Source organism: Ursus maritimus, unplaced genomic scaffold, assembly GCF_017311325.1.
Source record: "Ursus maritimus isolate PB19 unplaced genomic scaffold, ASM1731132v1 scaffold_23, whole genome shotgun sequence".
In the NCBI taxonomy this organism is placed as follows: domain Eukaryota; kingdom Metazoa; phylum Chordata; class Mammalia; order Carnivora; family Ursidae; genus Ursus; species Ursus maritimus.
In genome coordinates this window covers 3,725,123-3,744,904 of record NW_024424786.1, presented here as the reverse complement: position 1 = coordinate 3,744,904, position 19,782 = coordinate 3,725,123, and the positions used below count along the sequence as shown (strand labels likewise).

The window sequence follows — 19,782 nt, the reverse complement described above, 5'->3', positions numbered from 1 at the left end:
TGCTGAACGATTTAACAATGGTTAAAACGGTCACCCTCAGAGATGCTGGGTATGTATTAGTAAAGATGACACGTAAAAAATACCAATACGAAGTCTATTTTTAACATGTACAGGAGAAATAGAACATTTTACTCTGAAAATATGTCAGATTTACTCCAAATTTTACATTCTATACTGTTGTTCTATTTAGTGTTCCTCCCACTAAAAAATGATTTCTGAACTCCCTACAATTTAACAAGATCTTTATTCTTTTGTATACTTTACTCCCTCATTTTATGAGAAATAAACACTTGATAGTTTCAAAGGCAAATACGAAAGATTTACCCTGAAAAGCAATTGCAGAGGTCAAGCTTACGATCAGGGACTATAAGCCCTATATCCTAAACATAAAAAAGGTTATGTACATAGGGTTAACCTGGAGAAACTGAAAGATGCGGAGCTAGCTTTTCAATTAGCAATTAACTCAGAACACCACTAGCATTAATATTTTACCTTAACTTTTGAAAATATTCTAAAGTGATCCAAATAATTAACCGATGTATTTATTTATTTCTTTTTTATCACCGAATAGGTGTTTTACCGAGATTTACATAAAACAGTCTTTGCTTCTTCTGAATTTCCCCCATTAGCAAATACTGAAACCATCTCAGAGATAAATATCTCCTATGTTTAAGTTTCCCAAGCATGTTGATTTTGTAAAGTTTCATAGTTAGTTAGACTCACAGTGAAAACGTTCTTTGTGGAACATAATCCTTTCTGGCTATAATTTAGGTCCATATAGTCTCTTTTAGTTCTTAACACATATAGAGGACATTTACATTAAATTATCTTTTACAACTCCCTTTTCCTTACTAATTATCTTTTCATAAATGGCTATTATTGCTTTCTGGAGTAGTATCAGCCTTTTTCTATTCTTTCCCAAAAGCAGAGACAAATTAGATGTGAAATTCAAAAAAGAAGTTTAAAGAACACAAAGAAAAGAAACAAGGGTTACTTCCTGGTTCTTATAGAACTTACTCCTATCAGTAGATTCCAGTACCAAAAATAAGCCTGATTAACTAGAATGGTCAGGAAATGAGGCACTTAGGCATCCTGTTTAATTAATATTGTTTAAAATTCTTCTAAAATCTACCAGTACACTTTTTTTTACACAATAAACATAGTAACAAACATAATACTGATATCAGTAATATTTTTCTGATTAAGATTTTTAAGAATTATTATTAAAAATTGCTCTTCCATTGTGTCAAGTATACTTCAATTGAAAAAAGAGAAAAACTATTCAAAACATCAAATATCAATGGAAAACACAAAGAGCAACGTATCAAGTGAAAACCAAAGAATATATTAGAGTTATTTTATTGATGAATTTATTACTGTCACTTGTCATGCTTGCGATTAAACTATTTCTCATAGGTAGAGAGCTAAGAAGAATGCCATATAACTAAGCACCATTGTTAATTGGATTTTGACGAAGGCAAGTGTTACTGTATGTATTTCTTAAAAATAAAAGCATCACATAATCACCTATCGTCTAGATTTGTGATCAGTAATTGGGCTTGCTTAATTTTTCGACATTTCTAAATCCTAATGCTGAGAACTAACAAAATGAAACTGACAGACCGAAATCCTTTCAAAATTATATTTAACTTTTTCTAAGCTCAATAATGTATATAACATTATTACAATGAACGAAATTAACTGATTTGAATTTTATCTTCTCTTGAACAGTTTCTTGACCTGTAAATTAATCTAGAATAATCTCTAAAATGTTTTTATTTCTACAGTTTATGATTTTAGCTATTGATAAAGATATTGATTAGTCAAATAAAGCAATTTTAATTGCACTCTGAACAAGCAGAATGTAGACCTACTTAGAACAGTATTTATTATTTCTTAAAGAAAATCCTATTTCGAAGCATTGATATTTAAAGAAAAATTAATCCCAATTTTAATGATGGAAAAATCATGTCTATTGGGCGATAGCAATCTCTAGTGCGTAAAGGGGGAAAAGCAGAGACCAAAAAAATGTGAAAATTAATTTAAGATAATGCTATGTAATTCGTAAAATGAATACTGTAACGATCAATTCTTTGTGGTTCAGGAAGAACAATTCCTGGATTCTAAATCATACAACAGATTAATGACACGATAGGACCACTAGTTTGTTATGCAAGCCTGGAATTAAATTTGTGTGTTGTTTTCCACTTAAAAACAATAACAACGATGATAAATAGTTGTAATCGATGAAGTTTTAACTGCTGATTATAGCAAAGTTATTTAGAATAAAAGCTGAATACTCATTTAGAATTATTTGAGATTTACAACTGCCTCCAAAGTCCCAAGGAGCTCAATATACTGTATAAAAAAGCTGATCCCTGAAAAAGAAATTGTATTTTATCTAAGCTATAAAGGAGCAGTTTTAATTTGAAAACAAAAAACATGGTAAGTAGGGCTGGCTGATTACTGTATCTTGACCTTGTGAAGTTTTCGATCTCCTTTCTCAGTTGGGTCCTCTATTTCTGAGCAGGGGTAAAATCCAGGAAATGGTGTCAGAGGATTAATCTTTGGCCTACAGGAACCTGAGAAAGCACCCATCAAGCTACTGATACTCCGAAGGGAGGAAATGACTTGTGGGGGAAGGGTTGGATCGACCAGAAGATCTGACACCATATTGCGAGCCTCATTTAGCACTGAAAGATCAACTCCACTTCCACCTCCAGAATTCTAGAAAAGAAAAGAAAAAGTAATATTATAGATTTGCTACGAAAACACTCCAACACTGAAGAAACACTCTATTTTAAATCAATATATACACAGAATATAAATCCAGAGTTCTTCCAGTTAACCTGACGCACTTAAGAGGCACCGAGCGTAGTGACATGGCTCTGTTGCAAAGACATCAGAATTTGAAATCTACACTTTAATCCTAATTGTACGATTTTGAGCAAGCTATTTAACATCTTAACTTTTCAGTTTCTTTACCATAAAACGGAGATTATAACAACTTCTCATTGAGGGCTGACAGGAGACTTTAGTCTGAGAATACATGTAAAACACATAAGGCAATATATTTAAAGTGCAATAAATCACAGTATAACCATCAATATTATGGAAAGTAAGAAGATAAAAATACAGGAAAAAAGGTGTCAGAGTTTGAAGGAGATGGTGATTAACTTTGAACTGACTGGTCACCAACAACTTCATGGAAGGGCTAACAACGCACGTGGCCTTAAAGAGTGGCTAGGGAAGATATTTTTAAAATCTAGAATAAATATTTCATGATGTGTACATATGGTATAATTTTACTTCTTGAAAATATATATATATACAATGTTCAACTCAATTGCCCATAGAAATGAGTGCACGGATAATCAACAGTGAATTAAATGTTACTTTCGTTGCTTTTATTGTACTTTGAACTTATATTTGAGTGTGTCCAAAATTCATAATTATCGAATGCATTTAATGAGTTAACCAGAAAACTGTTTATTAAGTATCCTCAACACATTTCAGAACTAAGAAATGTCATGGAAGTTAGAACAATATATAGCTAGATAATGTCTTTGCTCTTTGGGGAATTTTTTTTTTCCTTGTGAAGTATTATTTTGTCTTAGCTTTTATCTGAAAACATTCCCTATTACTAGGGGATAGCCCAGCCATTTCTAATCTGTTTCCCTATATATGTCACTATAAGATAATTAAGCATACCTCTGATAAATAGCTTCCCATAAAATTGAATTGCTGAACCATAGTAAATTAATGTGTTACAATTCGATCATTACTATAAAACTGCGCTCCTGTATGTTGGCTAAATCTCTTCTTCCATAAATTGTATTACAACAGCATCTGCTTCCCGACATCCACATGAGAAGCCTGTTGATACCGGAGGTGGTGTTCCCGTACAGATTGTGTGTCATTCCTCTCTAGTTGCTTTCAAGTTATTTTCTTTGGTCTTTAGTTTTTGAATGTTTAAATATGACACGGCTTGCAGATATTGGGGGGGGGGTTCATATTTGGGATTCACTCAGCTTCTCGAATTGGTAGGATTACTTCTTTTGCAACATTTGGGGAAGTTTACAGCCTTTTTTTTTTTTTTTTCCAAATAATCTTTTAAACTCACTCTCCCTCCTTCTCAGACACCAATATGAATTCTGGATCTTTTGCTATTGTCCCACAGGTCCCTAAAGCTGTTCATCTTGTTTCCGTCTATTTCCTCTCTGTTGTTCAAATCAGTAAATTCTGTTGCTCTATCCTTAAGCTCACAAATTCCGTCCTCTGTCATCTCCACTCTCCTAAGCCCATGCAGCAAATTTTTCATTTCCGTTATTGCATTTTTCAGTTTCATAGTTTTCATTTCTTTCTTTTTTATAATTTCTACAGATCTACCTCAGAGATGTTGCAGGGTTGGTTCCAGACCACTGCAACAGCGCAAATAGCACAATAAAGTGAGTCAAATAAATTTTGTTTCCTAGTGCATATAAAAGTCATGTTTACAATATACTGTAGTCTATTATGTGTGCAATGGCATTATGTCTAAAAAAACCAAACCAATGTACAGACCTTAATTTAAAAATACTTTATTTAGCCACCTGGGTGGCTCAGTCGGTTAGGCATCTGACTCTTGACTTCAGCTCAGGTCATGACCTCAGGGTTGTGAGATCAAGCCCTGTGTCAGGCTCCCGCACTGGGTGTGGGGCCTGCTTAGGATTCTCTATCTCTATTCTCTCTCTCCCTCTGCTCCCCCCCACACTCTCCCCCTGCTCCCCCCCACACTCTCCCCGCCTCTAAAAAAGAATACTTTATTGCTAAAAAATGCTAACCATCATCTGAGTTTTCAGTGAGTTGTCATCTTTTTGCTAGTGGAGGGTCTTGAATTTGATGTTGACGGCTGCAGACTGATCAAATCAAGGTGGTGATTGCTAAAGGCTGGGGTGGCTGTGGCAATTTCTTAAAATAAACGAAGTTAGCGGCATTCAATGGCCTCTTCCTTTCACCAAGAGTTTCTCGGTCGCATGTGATGCTGTTTGACAGCATTCTACCCACAGCAGAACTTCTTTCAAACTTGGAGTCAATCCTCTCAAAACCTGCTGGTGCTTTCTCAAGCTTCCCTAATATTCTAAATGCTTTGTTGTCATTTCAACAGTCTTCACAGCATCTTCACTAGGAGTAGATTCTATCTCATTAAACCACTTTCTTTGTTCGTCCAAAAGAAGCAACTCCTCATATGTTCAAGTTTTATCAGGAGATTGCAGCAACTCAGTCATCGTCAGGCCCACGTGATTGTATTTCTCTTGCTGTTTCTACCACATTGGTAGTTACTTTCTTTTTTTTTTTTTTTACAACCTTTTTTTTTTTAAGATTTTATTTATTTATTTGACAGAGATAGAGACAGCCAGCGAGAGAGGGAATACAAGCAGGGGGAGTGGGAGAGGAAGAAGCAGGCTCATAGCAGAGGAGCCTGATGTGAGGCTCGATCCCACAACGCCGGGATCACGCCCTGAGCCGAAGGCAGATGCTTAACCGCTGTGCCACCCAGGCGCCCCAGCGGTAGTTACTTTCTTCACCTAAGTCTTGAACCCCTTAAAGTCGTCCGTGAAGGTTAGAATCAACTTCTTCCAAATTCCTGTTAACGCTGGTATGTTGACCTCCTGAATGGCGAATCCTTTTCAGAAGGTTTTCAATTTTCGTTGCCCACATCCGACACAGGAATCACTGTCTGTGGCAGGTACAGCCTTACAAAATGTATTTCTTAAATAATGAGACTTGAAAGTCAAAACTACTCCTTGCTCCCAGGCTGCAGAATGGACTTTGCGTTAATAGGCATGAAAACATTAATCTTGTTGTACATCTCCATGGGAGCTCTTGGGTGATCGGGTGCATTGCCAACGAGCAGTAATACTTCAATCTTTTTTTTTTCTGAGGAGGTCTCGAAAGTGGGCTTAAAATGTTCAGTAAACCGTTGCAAACAGATGTGCTTTATTATTCCATTTACAGAGTACGTTTAACATAATTCTTAATGACCCTGGGATTTTCAGAACAGTAAATGAGCACTGGCTTCAATGTCAAGTCACCAGCTGCTAAATTAGCCCCAGTGAGAGAATCGGTCTATCCTTTGAAGCTTTGAAGGCTTGAAGCCAGGCACTGACTTCTCCTCTCTGGCGTGGAAGCCCTGGGTGCCATCTTCCTCCAATAGAAGGCTGTTTCACCCGCACAGAAAATCTGTTGTTCAGTGTAACCACCATCATTAACTGGCTGGGATCTTCTGGGTGACTTGCCGTGGCTTCTCCGTCAGCACTCACTTGCACTTTGATGTTACGGAGATGGCGTCCTTCCTCAAACCTCATGAACCAATTTCTGCTACTTTCAGACTTTTTTCTGCAGCTTCTTCACCTCTCTCAGCCTTCACAGAACTGCAGAGAGTTAGGACCACGCTCTGGATTAGGCTTTGGCTGAAGGGAATGTTGTGGTTGGTTTGATCGTCTATCCAGACCACTCAAACTTTCTCCCTATCAGCAATAAAGCTGCCTCACTTTCTTGTCATTCACCTGTTCACCGAAGCAGCCCTTTTACATTTCCTTCAAGAACTTCACTTTGCCTTCACAACGTGGATGTCTGATGCAAGAGACCTAGCTTTTGACCTAGCTCAGCTTTCGACATGCCTTCCTCTCAAAGCTTAATCATTTCTAGCTTTTCATTTAAAGTGAGAGATGTGTGACTCTCACCTGAACACTAAGAGGGCCTTTTAGGGTTATTAACTGACCGAATTTCAGTATTGTTGCATCTCGGGAAATGAGGAGGCCCAGAGAGAAGGGGGAGAGATGGGGAACAGCGGCCAGTGGAGCAGTCATAACACACACAGTGTTTATTAAGTTCGCCGTCTTCCATGAGCATGATTCGTGGCACCCAGAACAATCACAATAGTAACATCAGAGATCACTGATCGAAGATCACCTAACAAGTATAATAATGAAAGGGGCGCCTGGGTGGCACAGCGGTTAAGCATCTGCCTTTGGCTCAGGGCGTGATCCCGGCGTTATGGGATCAAGCCCCACATCAGGCTCCTCCGCTATGAGCCTGCTTCTTCCTCTCCCACTCCCCCTGCTTGTGTTCCCTCTCTCGCTGGCTGTCTCTATCTCTGTCGAATAAATAAATAAAATCTTAAAAAAAAAGTATAATAATGAAAAAGTCTGAAATATTTTAACAATTATTAAAATGTGTTAGAGAAACATGAAGTGAGCAAATGCAGTTGTTAAAACAGTAAAAACAGGGGCGCCTGGGTGGCGCAGTCGTTGGGTGTCTGCCTTTGGCTCAGGGCGTGATCCCAGCGTTCTGAGATTGAGCCCCACATCAGGCTTCTCTGCTGGGAGCCTGCTTCTTCCTCTCCCACTCCCCCTGCTTGTGTTCCCTCTCTCGCTGGCTGTCTCTCTCTGTCAAATAAATAAATAAAATCTTTAAAAAAAAAAAAAAAGTAAAAACAGACTTGCTTGATGCAGAGTGGCTACAAACCTTTGATTTGTAAAAACAAAACAAAACAAAAAAACCCACAGTATCTGCGAGGCCCAATAAAAGGGGGCGTGCCTGTATTTTTGTTGTTGAGATTTTCTGTTTGTTTATTTGTAATTGCTTTTTATGATGGCTGCTTTAAAATTTCTTGTCAGGGGCACCTGGGTGGCTTGGTTAAGCGCCTGACTCTTGATTTTGGCTCAGGTCATGATCTCAGAGTCCCACACCAGACTCCCTGCTCCGTGGGGAAGTCTGTTTGTCCCTCTCCCTCTGCTCCTCGCCCTGCTCATGCTCTCTTTCTCTCTCTCTCTAAAATAAAGAAATAAAATCTTAAGAAAAAAATCTGTCAGATAATTCCAAATCTGATTCATCTTGGTGTTAAGCATGGATTGTTTTTTTCTCATTCAAATTGTGATTTTCCTGGTTCTTGGTATGAAAAGTGATTTCTTTATCATCAACATTTTCGCGATTATCCTAGAAGACTCTGGGTCCTATTTAAATCTTCTGTATTTGGAGGTGGTGTCTCTGTTTAGATTTAGCAACAGGTCCTAGACTACTTTTTCAGGCTGTAGTTCTAATGACAATTTAGTTTTCAGGGCATTCACAGTGGTATTTCAGTTTGATTGTTTTCTGGTGCCACTAGGGTTCCCATTGGTCCTTACCAGTACCTCTGTGGGTGAGGAGATGGGAGGAGGAGGGAGGAATTTCCTCCCCTTGAGCCACCTGGTACCTCTCGGTGGGGCAAGAGAGTCTCCAGGCCACAGAGACAAACAGCACCTACTGGACTAGACACATTATTGGCAGTATTCCCTCTGCCAGGCCCCCTGGCCACCCAGTCTCTCACTGGGTAAGGGGAGTCTCCTGCTCACCAGGGAATGAGAATCCTCCTTGACCTCTTACTTTCAGTGGAGTTCCTGATTAGTTTTCCCTTGCTAGAGCAACTACACTCATTTGGTGTTATTGGCAGGACTCTCATTTAATCTTGGGGAAGGAAGGAGCCTATCTGAATCATATTCTGTTACTGGGTTGGGAGTCAGGACTTGGTCACCTTTTGCTGTTAGGCAGGGGTTATAAGAAACCCTATCACTATAGTTTTTCTCCATTACTGGGGTGCCTAACTAGTCCACCCTCCTCTTTCCATGTTTCAGAATTCTCCTTTGGTTGCCTCCTGTTATTTCCAGAGTTTATAGTGATACTTAGTGGAGAGAAGAAGGGAGAATTAAATCTGGCAATACATGCAGAGCACATTGAGCAATGTATAGTGCATAGAGGTAAAGTACAATAAGTACTATTATTAATATTATGGAAAGTGATGGAATAAAAATACAGATAAAGTGGCATCAGAGTTCAAAGAAGATACATAAACTTTAATCTGAATGGTTAACAGAAACTTTATGGAAGGGGTAGCATTTGAGCTGAGATATTAATTTGTAGGATTTTATTTATACAGATTAGGGAGAAATAATTCTTTTACAATAAAACTAAAAATTTATTTGGGGGAGCTCATCAAGAAAGAATGCAAATAAAGGTACAAAAGCGGTAAAATAGCAAAGTACAGGGATCGTGAAATTATTAAAGTACAGGTTTCTTTCTTTCTTTCTTTTTTTAAGAGCACTGGAAAATACGTTTGGAAAGGCATGTTGGGACCAAACTTTTCAGAATACCAGATTCCAGGCTAATGGACAGGAGGAAGGGAGAATCACAGATTTTGAGCAGTTTAAAGAGGAAGAGTAAAGCGAGGAAAGAGAAAAGTAAGTAATGGAGGGCACTGAAAGGTTAGAGAAGGTGAGAAGACCATCTTTATGTTAAGAACTTGACAGAGACGTGGGAAAAGAGAATTCCAGGCAGGGAGACCAGCAAGTGTGAAGACCCAGAGGCCCAGCCTACCCAGCCGGTTTGAGGAATAACAAGGAGGCCCGAGTGACTGGGGCAGAGTAAACAAAGGAGAAATGAATACGACCCGAGGTCAGAGAAGTGAGCGGGAATAAAGTGAGGGACCGCGTCGTGCACGGTCACGTAGGTCCGTGATAAGGACTTCAACTTTTATTCCGGGCGAGAGGAGTGTAGTAAGCAAGAGAGACAAATTTTTAAATCTGAAGTTAAATTCCTATTTCCCATTAGCTTATATGCGGCAAATTTTGTTTTTGCCCAGAGAGCTAAGAATAGATTCTGCATTTTAAAGGATGATTGGGGGCGCCTGGGTGGCACAGCGGTTAAGCGTCTGCCTTCGGCTCAGGGTGTGATCCCCGCGTTGTGGGATCGAGCCCTGCATCAGGCTCTTCCACTGTGAGCCTGCTTCTTCCTCCCCACTCCCCCTGCTTGTGTTCCCTCTCTCACTGGCTGTCTCTCTCTGTCAAATAAATAAATAAAATCTTAATAAATAAATAAATAAATAAAGGATGATTGAGGGGGGGTAGGTGGCTGTGTATCACCTGCAAATGCTAAAATATTTACTATCTGGCCCTTTGGAGAAAAAACTGTGCTAAACCCTGTCTTATGCTACAATTTCAGAGATACTTGGAATTCATTGCTGTTGAAATTAATATTAGCTCACATTTTTATTGAGTGCTACTATCCACCAGGCACTTATTATTGTTGTTGTCGTAATCAGCCCTCTGAGGAAACTGGTATTATTCCCAATCTATAGATGACGAAATAGGTTCAGAGTGACTTAAGAGGCTTGCCTTATTTTTCAGCAAGGAGGCTGTATCAAACCAACTCTTCTGCCTAGAATAACTAGCCTAGAAAAGCTGAAATAAAATAAAAACAGCACCCATTTCAAGGCACCAGGGAACAGTCAAGCAGCCGGACCTTGAAAGAACAAGAACTCAGAGTTAATAAATTAAAATGAATCCGCCATACTGTGCTACCTTTTCCGTCAAGGACTCTGCTGCGGACTCGTACCTGGACGGGGCAGAGAGGATAGGAACCAGAGCAGTTAAGAGGCTAGGAAACAGAGCAGAGCTTTCTGTAGTCACCCGAGGCTGGAAGCCCATAACTGGAGTTCAGGCTTATCAAGATAGGCAGACCTGCTTTCCCCCAGAGGCATTTGCCAATTTGCAAACAGTGGCTGAGAGTTGAAAAAGCAAGCAAAAATTGTCAAACAGATTTCTATTTTGAAAGTAAAACAGAGCTTTCAGCAGTCTCAGTGCTGGAGGGAAAGACAAAAAAAGGAGTTCCTAGAAAACACCACTAACCAAACTGTTACAAGAAGAGACAGAAAACCAGAACAGGCCTAAAACTATTAAAGAAACTGAATACATAATTTAACATTTGTTCATAAAAAAAGCTCCAAACCGAGACGGCTTCACCACAGCATTCTTTCAAACGTTAAAGAAAGAATACCAATCTCACCAAATATTTCTAGATAATAGAAAGAGAGTGAATATTCCACTTTATAACGCCACTAAAACCTATACCAAAAACATGCCAAGAACACTATGAAAAGCAAGAGTTATAGGCCAATTTTCTCATAAACATGAATTCAAAATTCCAAAACAAAAAATAAAATCCAGTGGTATATAGCCATATTATATATATGTATATTTTTTAAATATCTTTTTTTTTTAAATGATTTTTTATTATATTATGTTAGTCACCATACAGTACATCCCCGGTTTCCGATGTAAGGCTCGATGATTCATTAGTTGTGTATAACACCCAGTGCACCATGCAATACGTGCCCCTTACTACCCATCACCGGTCTATCCCATTCCCCACCCCCTCCCTCTAAGTCCTCAGTTTGTTTTTCATAGTCCATAGTCTCTCATGTTTCATTCCCTTCTGATTACCCCCTTTCTTTATCCCTTTCTTCCCCTACCGATCATCCTAGTTCTTATGTTCCATAGATGAGAGAAATCATATGATAGTTGTCTTTCTCTGCTGACTTATTTCATTAGCATTATCTCCTCCAGTGCTGTCCATGTTGTAGCAAATGTTGAGAACTCTCGTTCTTTCTGATAGCTGAGTAATATTCCATTGATATATGGACCACAACTTAATCCAGATCATCTGTTGAAGGCATTCGCCTCCACAATTTAGTATTGTGGACATTGCTGCTATGAACATTGGTGATATCCTTCTCTTCACTACCTGTATCTTTGGGGTAAATACCCAGTAGTGCAATGGCTGATCATAGGGTAGTCAATTTTTAACTTTAAGGGACCTCCACACTGTTTTCCAGAGTGGCTGTACCTAACTTGCATTCCCACCAACAATGTAGGAGGGATCCCCTTTCTCCACATCCTCTCCAACAATTGTTGTTTCTTGCCTTGTCTATTTTTGCCATTCTAACTGGCGTAAGGTGGTATCTCAGTGTGGTTTTGATTTGAATTTCCTTGATGGCTAATGATTTTGAACATTTTTTCATGTGTCTGTTAGCCATTTGTATGTCTTCATTGGAAAAGTGTCTGTTCATATCTTCTGCCCATTTTTTGATTTGTTTATTTGTTTCTCGTGTATTGAGTTTGAGAAGTTCTTTGTAGATCTTGGATACCAGTCCTTTATCTGTAGTGTCATTTGCAAATATCTTCTCCCATTCCGTGGGCTGCCTCTTAGTTTTTCTGACTGTTTCCTTGGATGTGCAGAAACTTTTAATCTTGATGAAGTCCCATAAATTCATTTTATCTTTTGTTTCTCTTGCCTTTGGGGATGTGTCATGAAAAAGGTTGCTTTGGCCGATGTCGTAGAGGTTGTTGCCTATGTTCTCCTCTAGAATTTTGATGGATTCCTGTCTCACATCGAGGTCTTTTATCCATTTGGAGTTTATTTTTGTGTATGGTGTGAGATAGTGGTCAAGTTTCATTCTCTTGCATGTAGCTGTCCAATTTTCCCAGCACCATTTATTGAAGAGACTGTCTTTTTCCCACCGGATGTTTTTTCCTGCTTTATCAAATATTAGTTGCCCAAAGAGCCGAGGGTCCATTTCTGGGCTCTCTATTCTGTTCCATTGGTCTATGTGTCTGTTTTTGTGCCAGTACCATGCTGTCTTTGTGATCACAGCTTTGTAGTACAGCTCGAAATCTGGCATTGTGATGCCCCCAGCTTTGTTTTTCCTTTTCAACAGTTCCTTGGAGATTCGGGGCCTTTTCTGTTTCCATACAAATTTAAGGACTGTTTGTTCCAGTTCTTTGAAAAATATTTTTTAAATATCTTGATCAAATTTGCTTTATTCTGGGAATGTGGGAATGGTTTAACACAAGCATAGGATTAAACAATATAATTCACCACATTAATAGAATGGAAAAAAATCCAGGAATCATCTCCATAGATGCAGAATAAGCATCTGATAAAAATTCTACACCCATTCATGACTAAAAAGAGAAAAAAATGTCTTTAGTAAACTAGGATTGGAATGGAACTTCCTTAATCTGATAAAGGGTATCTACAGAAAACATTAGTGATATTTTCATCAAAAGATATCATGATAAATCAGACTAGGAGAGGACTTTTTAAAAAACACACATTTTGGGGAGCCTGGGTGGCTCAGTCAGTGAAGCGTCTGCCTTGGGCTCAGGTCATGATCCTGGGGTCGAGGGATGGGGCTCTGCACTCAGCGGGGAGCCTGCTTCTTCCTCTCCCTTTGCCCCCCACACTCCTGCTCTCTCTCTCTCAAATAAGTAAAATCTTTGAAAAAACCCACACATTTTAACTATATATATATGAATATATATATATTCATTTCTGAAATACATAAACAAATCCTACTGATCACCAAGTAAATCAGTATAAAAATAGGTCAAAGACCCAAGAATATCTGGGTAGCAATTAACATATAAAAAGATAGTCAACCTGATGAGTCATCAGTGAAATGCAAGTATTAAAAGCACAATGATACACTGTTCCACAGCTACCAGAATGGTTTAAAACATACCCTACCAAGTGTTCACAAGGATGTGGAGCAACTGGAACTCTCAAAGGCTGATGGCTGGGTAAAAATTGATACGACCTCTTGGAAAATTACAGAGGGCTATCTACTGACACTCAGCATATGCAGACCCAATGACCCAGCAATCCACTCCAAGATACACACCCAACAAAAAACATCACGAGTGTCACCAGCATTACTTACAATAGCCATGAAGGGGTTCAGGATGGGCCCTCCCAGAATGTACCCCTTTGGCATGGGTATTATTTTGCGCTGAAAGCACTTGAGATCTTGTGGCCTCAGGAGAAACTTCTACCCCTCCTTTAAGTACACAGAAGAATCTAAATTGGGGGGTCTTTCCCAGAATAAGGGTTATTAGCAGAGATAATTTTTTTAAGGATGTTAAGTAATCTCTACACCCAACATGGTACTCAAAACTACAACCCTGAGATCAAGAGTCAGATGCTCTACTGACTGAGCCAGCCAGGTGCCCCAGCAGAGATATATTTTATCTGAGTGAACCACTGTATGGCAGGGCAAACATCTAATTACCAAACACTTGCTCTTCTAACCACCCTGGGAATTACAACCCTTTCCTCTGACGTCCCAGATCCCTGCCCCCTTTCTCCTTAGTTGAGAATGACAGATATACCTTATTTTGCCCGACTGTCTTTGGAATTTCCACGTCTATGTGGATTACGTATAAGGATTTCTTATTAAATTTCATTTTTTCCTGTTAATCTGTCTTATATCAATTTGATTCTTAGTCCAGCTACAGGACCTTTGAGCAGATAGAAATTCTTGCTTCCTGACAGCCAGAAAGCTGAAAATTAAAAAAAAAAAAAAGTCCACCTAATATAGAATAAATGAAAAAAGTGGAGTATATTCAAAGAAATACTAAATACAATGAAAATTAATATTATTGCACATAGCAGTAATTCATCTCATAAATAAATTTTTTAAAGAAAGAAGCAAAACAAAATACACATCATTAATTCCATTTATATAAAATTCAAAGACAGGAAAAACTAAGTTGTGATAACAGAAATCAGGATGGAAATAATGCTTGGGAGAAGCTGACGACCAGTAGGGGAGCATAAGAGGGACTCTGGGAGAGCTGAATTCTTCATCTGAAAGATGTCACATGTATATAATCACTTTGAGAAAATTCATCAAGTTGTACACTTATGATTTACTCATTTTTATATATGAATGTTACATTAAAAAAAATTTTAAAGGGATAATTAGAAAGACAAAAAGGAGGGGTGCCTGGGTAGTGTAGGCAGTTAAGCTTCTGACTCTTGGTTTTGGCTCAGGTTGTGATCTTGGGGTCGTGGGATCGAGTCCCGTGGCAGGCTCTGTGCTAAGTGATGAGTCTGCTTGAGTTTCTCTCTCCATCTCCCTCTGCACCCCCAACCCCACCCTGCACGCATGTGCACGCACTTTCTCGCTCTCTCTCACTCAAATAAATGAAAAGAAAGAAGGAAGGAAGGAAGGAAGGAAGGAAGGAAGGAAGGAAAGAAAGAAAGAAAGAAAGAAAGAAAGAAAGAAAGAAAGAAAGAAAGAAAGAAAGAGGTAAATGAAGAGAGGGAGGAAAAAGGGAGATAGATGCCTAATACCACATATCAGTCTGTCTGACTACTGGTCTATGCTCTTAACCATTACTGCTTATTTATCTTTAGATTTTACTAGTAATTTAAATACTCTTTTAATTGGAAAGTGAGGATCTTGGTGAGTATGACTGATGAGAAAGCCCTTGTGTAGGTCAAAGAACCAGGCTTTTTTGGGTCAGAAGTGGCCTTCTTGATTTTATCTGACCATAATAGTTATGTTTTTTATTCACCAAAACCCAGAGAATATTTTCTTCTTATGGGGTGTTGTGGCTCTTCCATTCACACCTTAAAAATAAAACCCACTGAAAGGAATAATCATTTTTCAAAAATTGGGATAGAGAGAACTAACTAAATCTAATAAACAGGGGTAATGTTTCTGTAAATATAAAGGACAGAGATTTGACATTTATTAATGTTTATCTATTAGTGTGAAAACTATCAGGTTTCAAACCAGCATAACACAATTACAATAAATATGATTATATTTTATATTATATATAATTATAGTTATATGTTTTTATTTATTTTGTTAATATGTTACATATATTTTATATAATTTATCATTATTATAATATAACATTCTATTTTTGTAAAATAGAATACACAAACACATTTCAATACGGTGAGAAAAGATCTATAAAGATATACATCAAAAGTTAACATAATTAACAGTTATTGCTTGATATTTAGGAGTGATTTTTCTCATATACTTATATTTTCAATTCTTCTGATATGAATATATACTACTTAAGTGATCAAAAAAGCTTCAAAGTATATATTATATGATTCCATTTATATATATAAAGTTCATTAATAAACCAGTTTAATTGGTGGAAGTCAGGACAGACATTATCCTTGGGGATACAGTCAATAATGAGAATGGTACACAAGTGAGGCTTCTGCAATAGTGGTGAAGTTCTATCTCTTGAAACGGGTATTAGTTATGTGGAATGTTTAGTTTGTGAAAATTTATCAAGCTGTGCACTTTTCTGTATGTATAATTTAATTAAAAGTTTACCAAAAACTTAAAAAAAAAATTTTTTTAACCAAAAACTGTGTTTTAGTTTCCCTAATAAAATATTCTGCCAATTGTTTTGCCTTTTCTCATATATGGCATTCAATCTATTTTCCCCTCTCTGAAGCAGTTGCTCACAATCAGGAAAAAAAATCCCACCCTTAATATAGAATTATTAGTTTATTCTGAGCCCAGATTATATTAGCAACATTTAAAAAATAATTCTTAAACAAGTATGGTTTCGTATCATTTTCTTTTTCTCTCATGATTGAAATGTATTTTTTTTTAAATCACCTAAATGAAAGTTCTCTTTATTTTAGTTCAGTTAAAGAAAATCTTATGACACAGAAATCTTATGAAAGTAACTTTTTTATTTATTTTTTTTTATTTATTTTTTTTAAAGATTTTATTTATTTATTTGACAGAGATAGAGACAGCCAGCAAGAGAGGGAACACAAGCAGGGGGAGTGGGAGAGGAAGAAGCAGGCTCCTAGCAGAGGAGCCCGATGTGGGGCTCGATCCCACAACGCCAGGATCACGCCCTGAGCCAAAGGCAGACGCTTAACCGCTGTGCCACCCAGGCGCCCCGAAAGTAACTTTTTTAAAATGTCAAAAGTTTCAGGGCGCCTGGGTGGCTCAGTTGGTTAAGCATCTGCCTTAGACTCAGGTCATGATCCCAGGGTCCTGGAACCAAGCCCCATATTGGGCTCCCTGCTCAGTAGGGAGCCTGCTGCTCCCTTCCCCTGTGCCCTCCACCCCCCATCGTGTTCTCTCAAATAAATAAATAAATAAATAAATAAATAAATAAATAAATAAATAAATAAAATCTTTTAAAAAACAAAAAATAACAAAATGTTAAAAGTTTCATTACAATATACCTGAGACTAACATTATGTGTCAACTATACTTCAATTAAAAAAAAAGTTTCATTACAGACATTATTAGTGATATTTACTATATTTACCTGATAATGAGGTTTATACCATTGCTTTAAGTCCCAATCCCAAAGAATCATCTGGAAAACAAAAACAAAAATACTTAGTTACAAACCAGAAATAAACAAATATATGTAAAGACAAAATGGAACATCTTCAATTACAGATACCTAAGATAGCTTACAGTTTGGGAGAGCAACTGGGAATGTGAGAATAAAATTATCTACAGAAAGAATATTCCATAAATTATACACTCTGTGATTGGGAAATCAAGAAAATTGTCAGAATAAAGTCACTATAATAAATTATATTCACCTTCAAAAAATCCATTACCACAAAAAGGAAAATATAAATCAAAATAACACCCCGTTAACAAGAAAAATTACAAATCACCAGACACTCTCCCTCCCCCCTCCCATCCTCAAAGGATCATCAGTCATCATTCTACACCAGGGTCAATGGGTGGTGCTATTTCCTTACTAATAAGGCAGTTCTGGCAAAAGCAGTTTAAAAAGCTTGTCCTTGAGGTTAGATTAAGTATAAAGTAATGGATTATAAAAAGCAACACTCAACCCTTTTTGATACGCAGATAATTAGTGATGGTTTCCCTGTTTATCTCCTTTATAAGCTATCAGTGATAACGTCTTAGTCCAAGACTAGTATTTTCCTGTCCTTTTTCTTCCCAGCAAGCTTTCTGGCTGCTTCTCCTTCCAATAGTCACTATGTTCAAGGAGAAAACATTAGCTTTAATTTAGCCATCTACAACTGCTATCTATAATTAATCCTAAATTTCTCTTAATAGGTCTCCTTCTGCCAACATAAATTATAAATGCAATTTTCTACATAGCTTTGAACCCTAGTCTCAAATTTAAACCTAGTTAATTTGTAACACAATCACCTGATTTTTATATACTGAACTATTATTTTTTTTCCAAGTAAATTCTACCCCCAACGGGGGGCTCCAACTCACAACCTGAGCCACCCAGGCGCACCCGAATAGTGAACTATTCGTGTTGTTTTTTATCCTTCGTCTTCTGTCTCCTGTCTGTAAAAGATCTTGAAGTGTTACCCACTGTATCACTGGTCCAATATTTTATAAGGAGTTCGCATTTTTTTTTCTGTAGAGGGACAGATAGTAAATATTTTAGGCTTTGCAAGCCACCTAAGGTCACTGCGACATAATCTTTTCTTGTTTGTTTTACAATGCTTTAAAATGCGAAAACATTCTTAGCTGGAGAGCCGAACCAAAACAGGCTGCTGGCTGGATTTGGTTGGTGGGCTATAGCTTGCTGACCCCTATTTTAGATGATATACCCACCCTTAATCCTTCAAAAAATTGTCAGTTGTCTTTATCACCATCTCCTTGTCAACATCCTTGCAGAAGGTCATCTCTTGCCAGTGAAAAGAAACCTATTTCTTCCCAACGAATATCCAGACATACTATAACTACATCTAAAATCCATGGACCAGTACTCACAGAATGGCTATGGTGTAACTACATGCAAAGTACTTCACGAACACTAGTAGTACTGACTCTTGAAATTTACTCAGTGTTTTCTATGGCCTTAAGTGTGATCCTGACATAATTATTTCAGGTTGTGATTTGACCAGCATACATTCTAGATTCTAGAGACATTAATTAATGCAGTTTAAGATGTTAATTACTTTCTCAGAACACTCATATTAAGAGTAACATAACTTGGGGGCGCCTGCGTGGCTCAGTTGGTTAAGCAGCCGACCGCTGATTTCAGCTCAGGTCAACATCTCAAGATCCTGGGATTGAGCCCTGCGTGGGACTCTGAGTTAAACCAGGAGTCTGCTTGTCCCTCTCCCCCTACCATTACCCCCCCCCATTCTCTCTCCCTCTCTCAAAAAATTAAATCTTTTTTTTTAAAGAGTAATGTAACTTAAATCCCTAAGTTTCTTTTATACTTGGTATTGCTATGCTCACTTTGTCCATGCTCTCATACAATTTTTTTAAGTATTTATGTATGTATTTATTTATTTATTTGAGGGATAGTGAGAAGCAGACTCCCTGCTGAGCAGGGAGTCCTACACAGGGCTTGGTCCCAGGACCCCGGGATCATGACCTGAGCTGAAGGCTGACACTTAACTGACTGAGCCACTCAGGTGCCCCTACAATTGGCATTTTAGACCCAGCTGCAACTTTACTTCTGTCCTTATTTAGCCTGTCGAAGTTTTCTTTTGAGATTGAGGATGTCGACTAGCCTATTCACCATTCCTCTCATCACTTATAAACATCTGAGGTTTTCTTAAGTCACCAATAAAAGCACAGAATAGATAGGCGTGAAGTCAGAACCTCATGATGGGTCACCAAAAATTACCTAGGAGATAGGCACCAATTCACTAATTTGCATTCTGAATCTACAAACTTGCCTAACTGTACCGTGCTCCAATCCATACTTCCACATTTCTTCTACAAAGCATGCCATCAATGACAAATGCTCATTCCTCACTCTCCCAATTCAGGAGTCGAAGTAGAAGCTTTTGCTATATCAAGCACACTTTCATTAGGACAGTTTCTTAACACTGAGTCTTCCTTGCTCCCCACTTCATTCACCTGATGATAATTAAATAAATACTATCTTTGTAAATGCTTGTACTCTGACGCCCAAACTGTATCTGTGTTCATACCATGCATTCTTAAGGTAGTCCTATCACTCCCAAGCAGGCGAAAACTGGTTCTTAGGAGACCCCCCCCACCAAAAAAATCTTAAAAATAATAAAATGTTTGTAGTCCTCCAAACGCCACAGTACATAAACAGACAGGCTGTCAATCTACAGTTCTGAAATTTCACAGGAGGGGAGAAATGATTGGGGGGGGGG

At 38.0% G+C, this 19,782-nt stretch overlaps 1 protein-coding gene across 1 annotated transcript in view; it reads right to left on the bottom strand.

Annotated features, from left to right (window-relative positions):
• The window catches only part of PDE3B (phosphodiesterase 3B), a 168,614-nt gene that overhangs the window by 52,387 nt on the left and 96,445 nt on the right, over positions 1–19,782 (bottom strand). The window contains exons 2-4 of the mRNA XM_040638847.1: positions 16,965–17,015; positions 2,479–2,727; positions 260–267 (exon numbers count right to left, since the gene is read on the bottom strand). Of these exons, the coding sequence (XP_040494781.1) occupies positions 260–267; positions 2,479–2,727; positions 16,965–17,015 (308 nt within the window). The remainder of the gene's footprint in view (positions 1–259; positions 268–2,478; positions 2,728–16,964; positions 17,016–19,782) is intronic.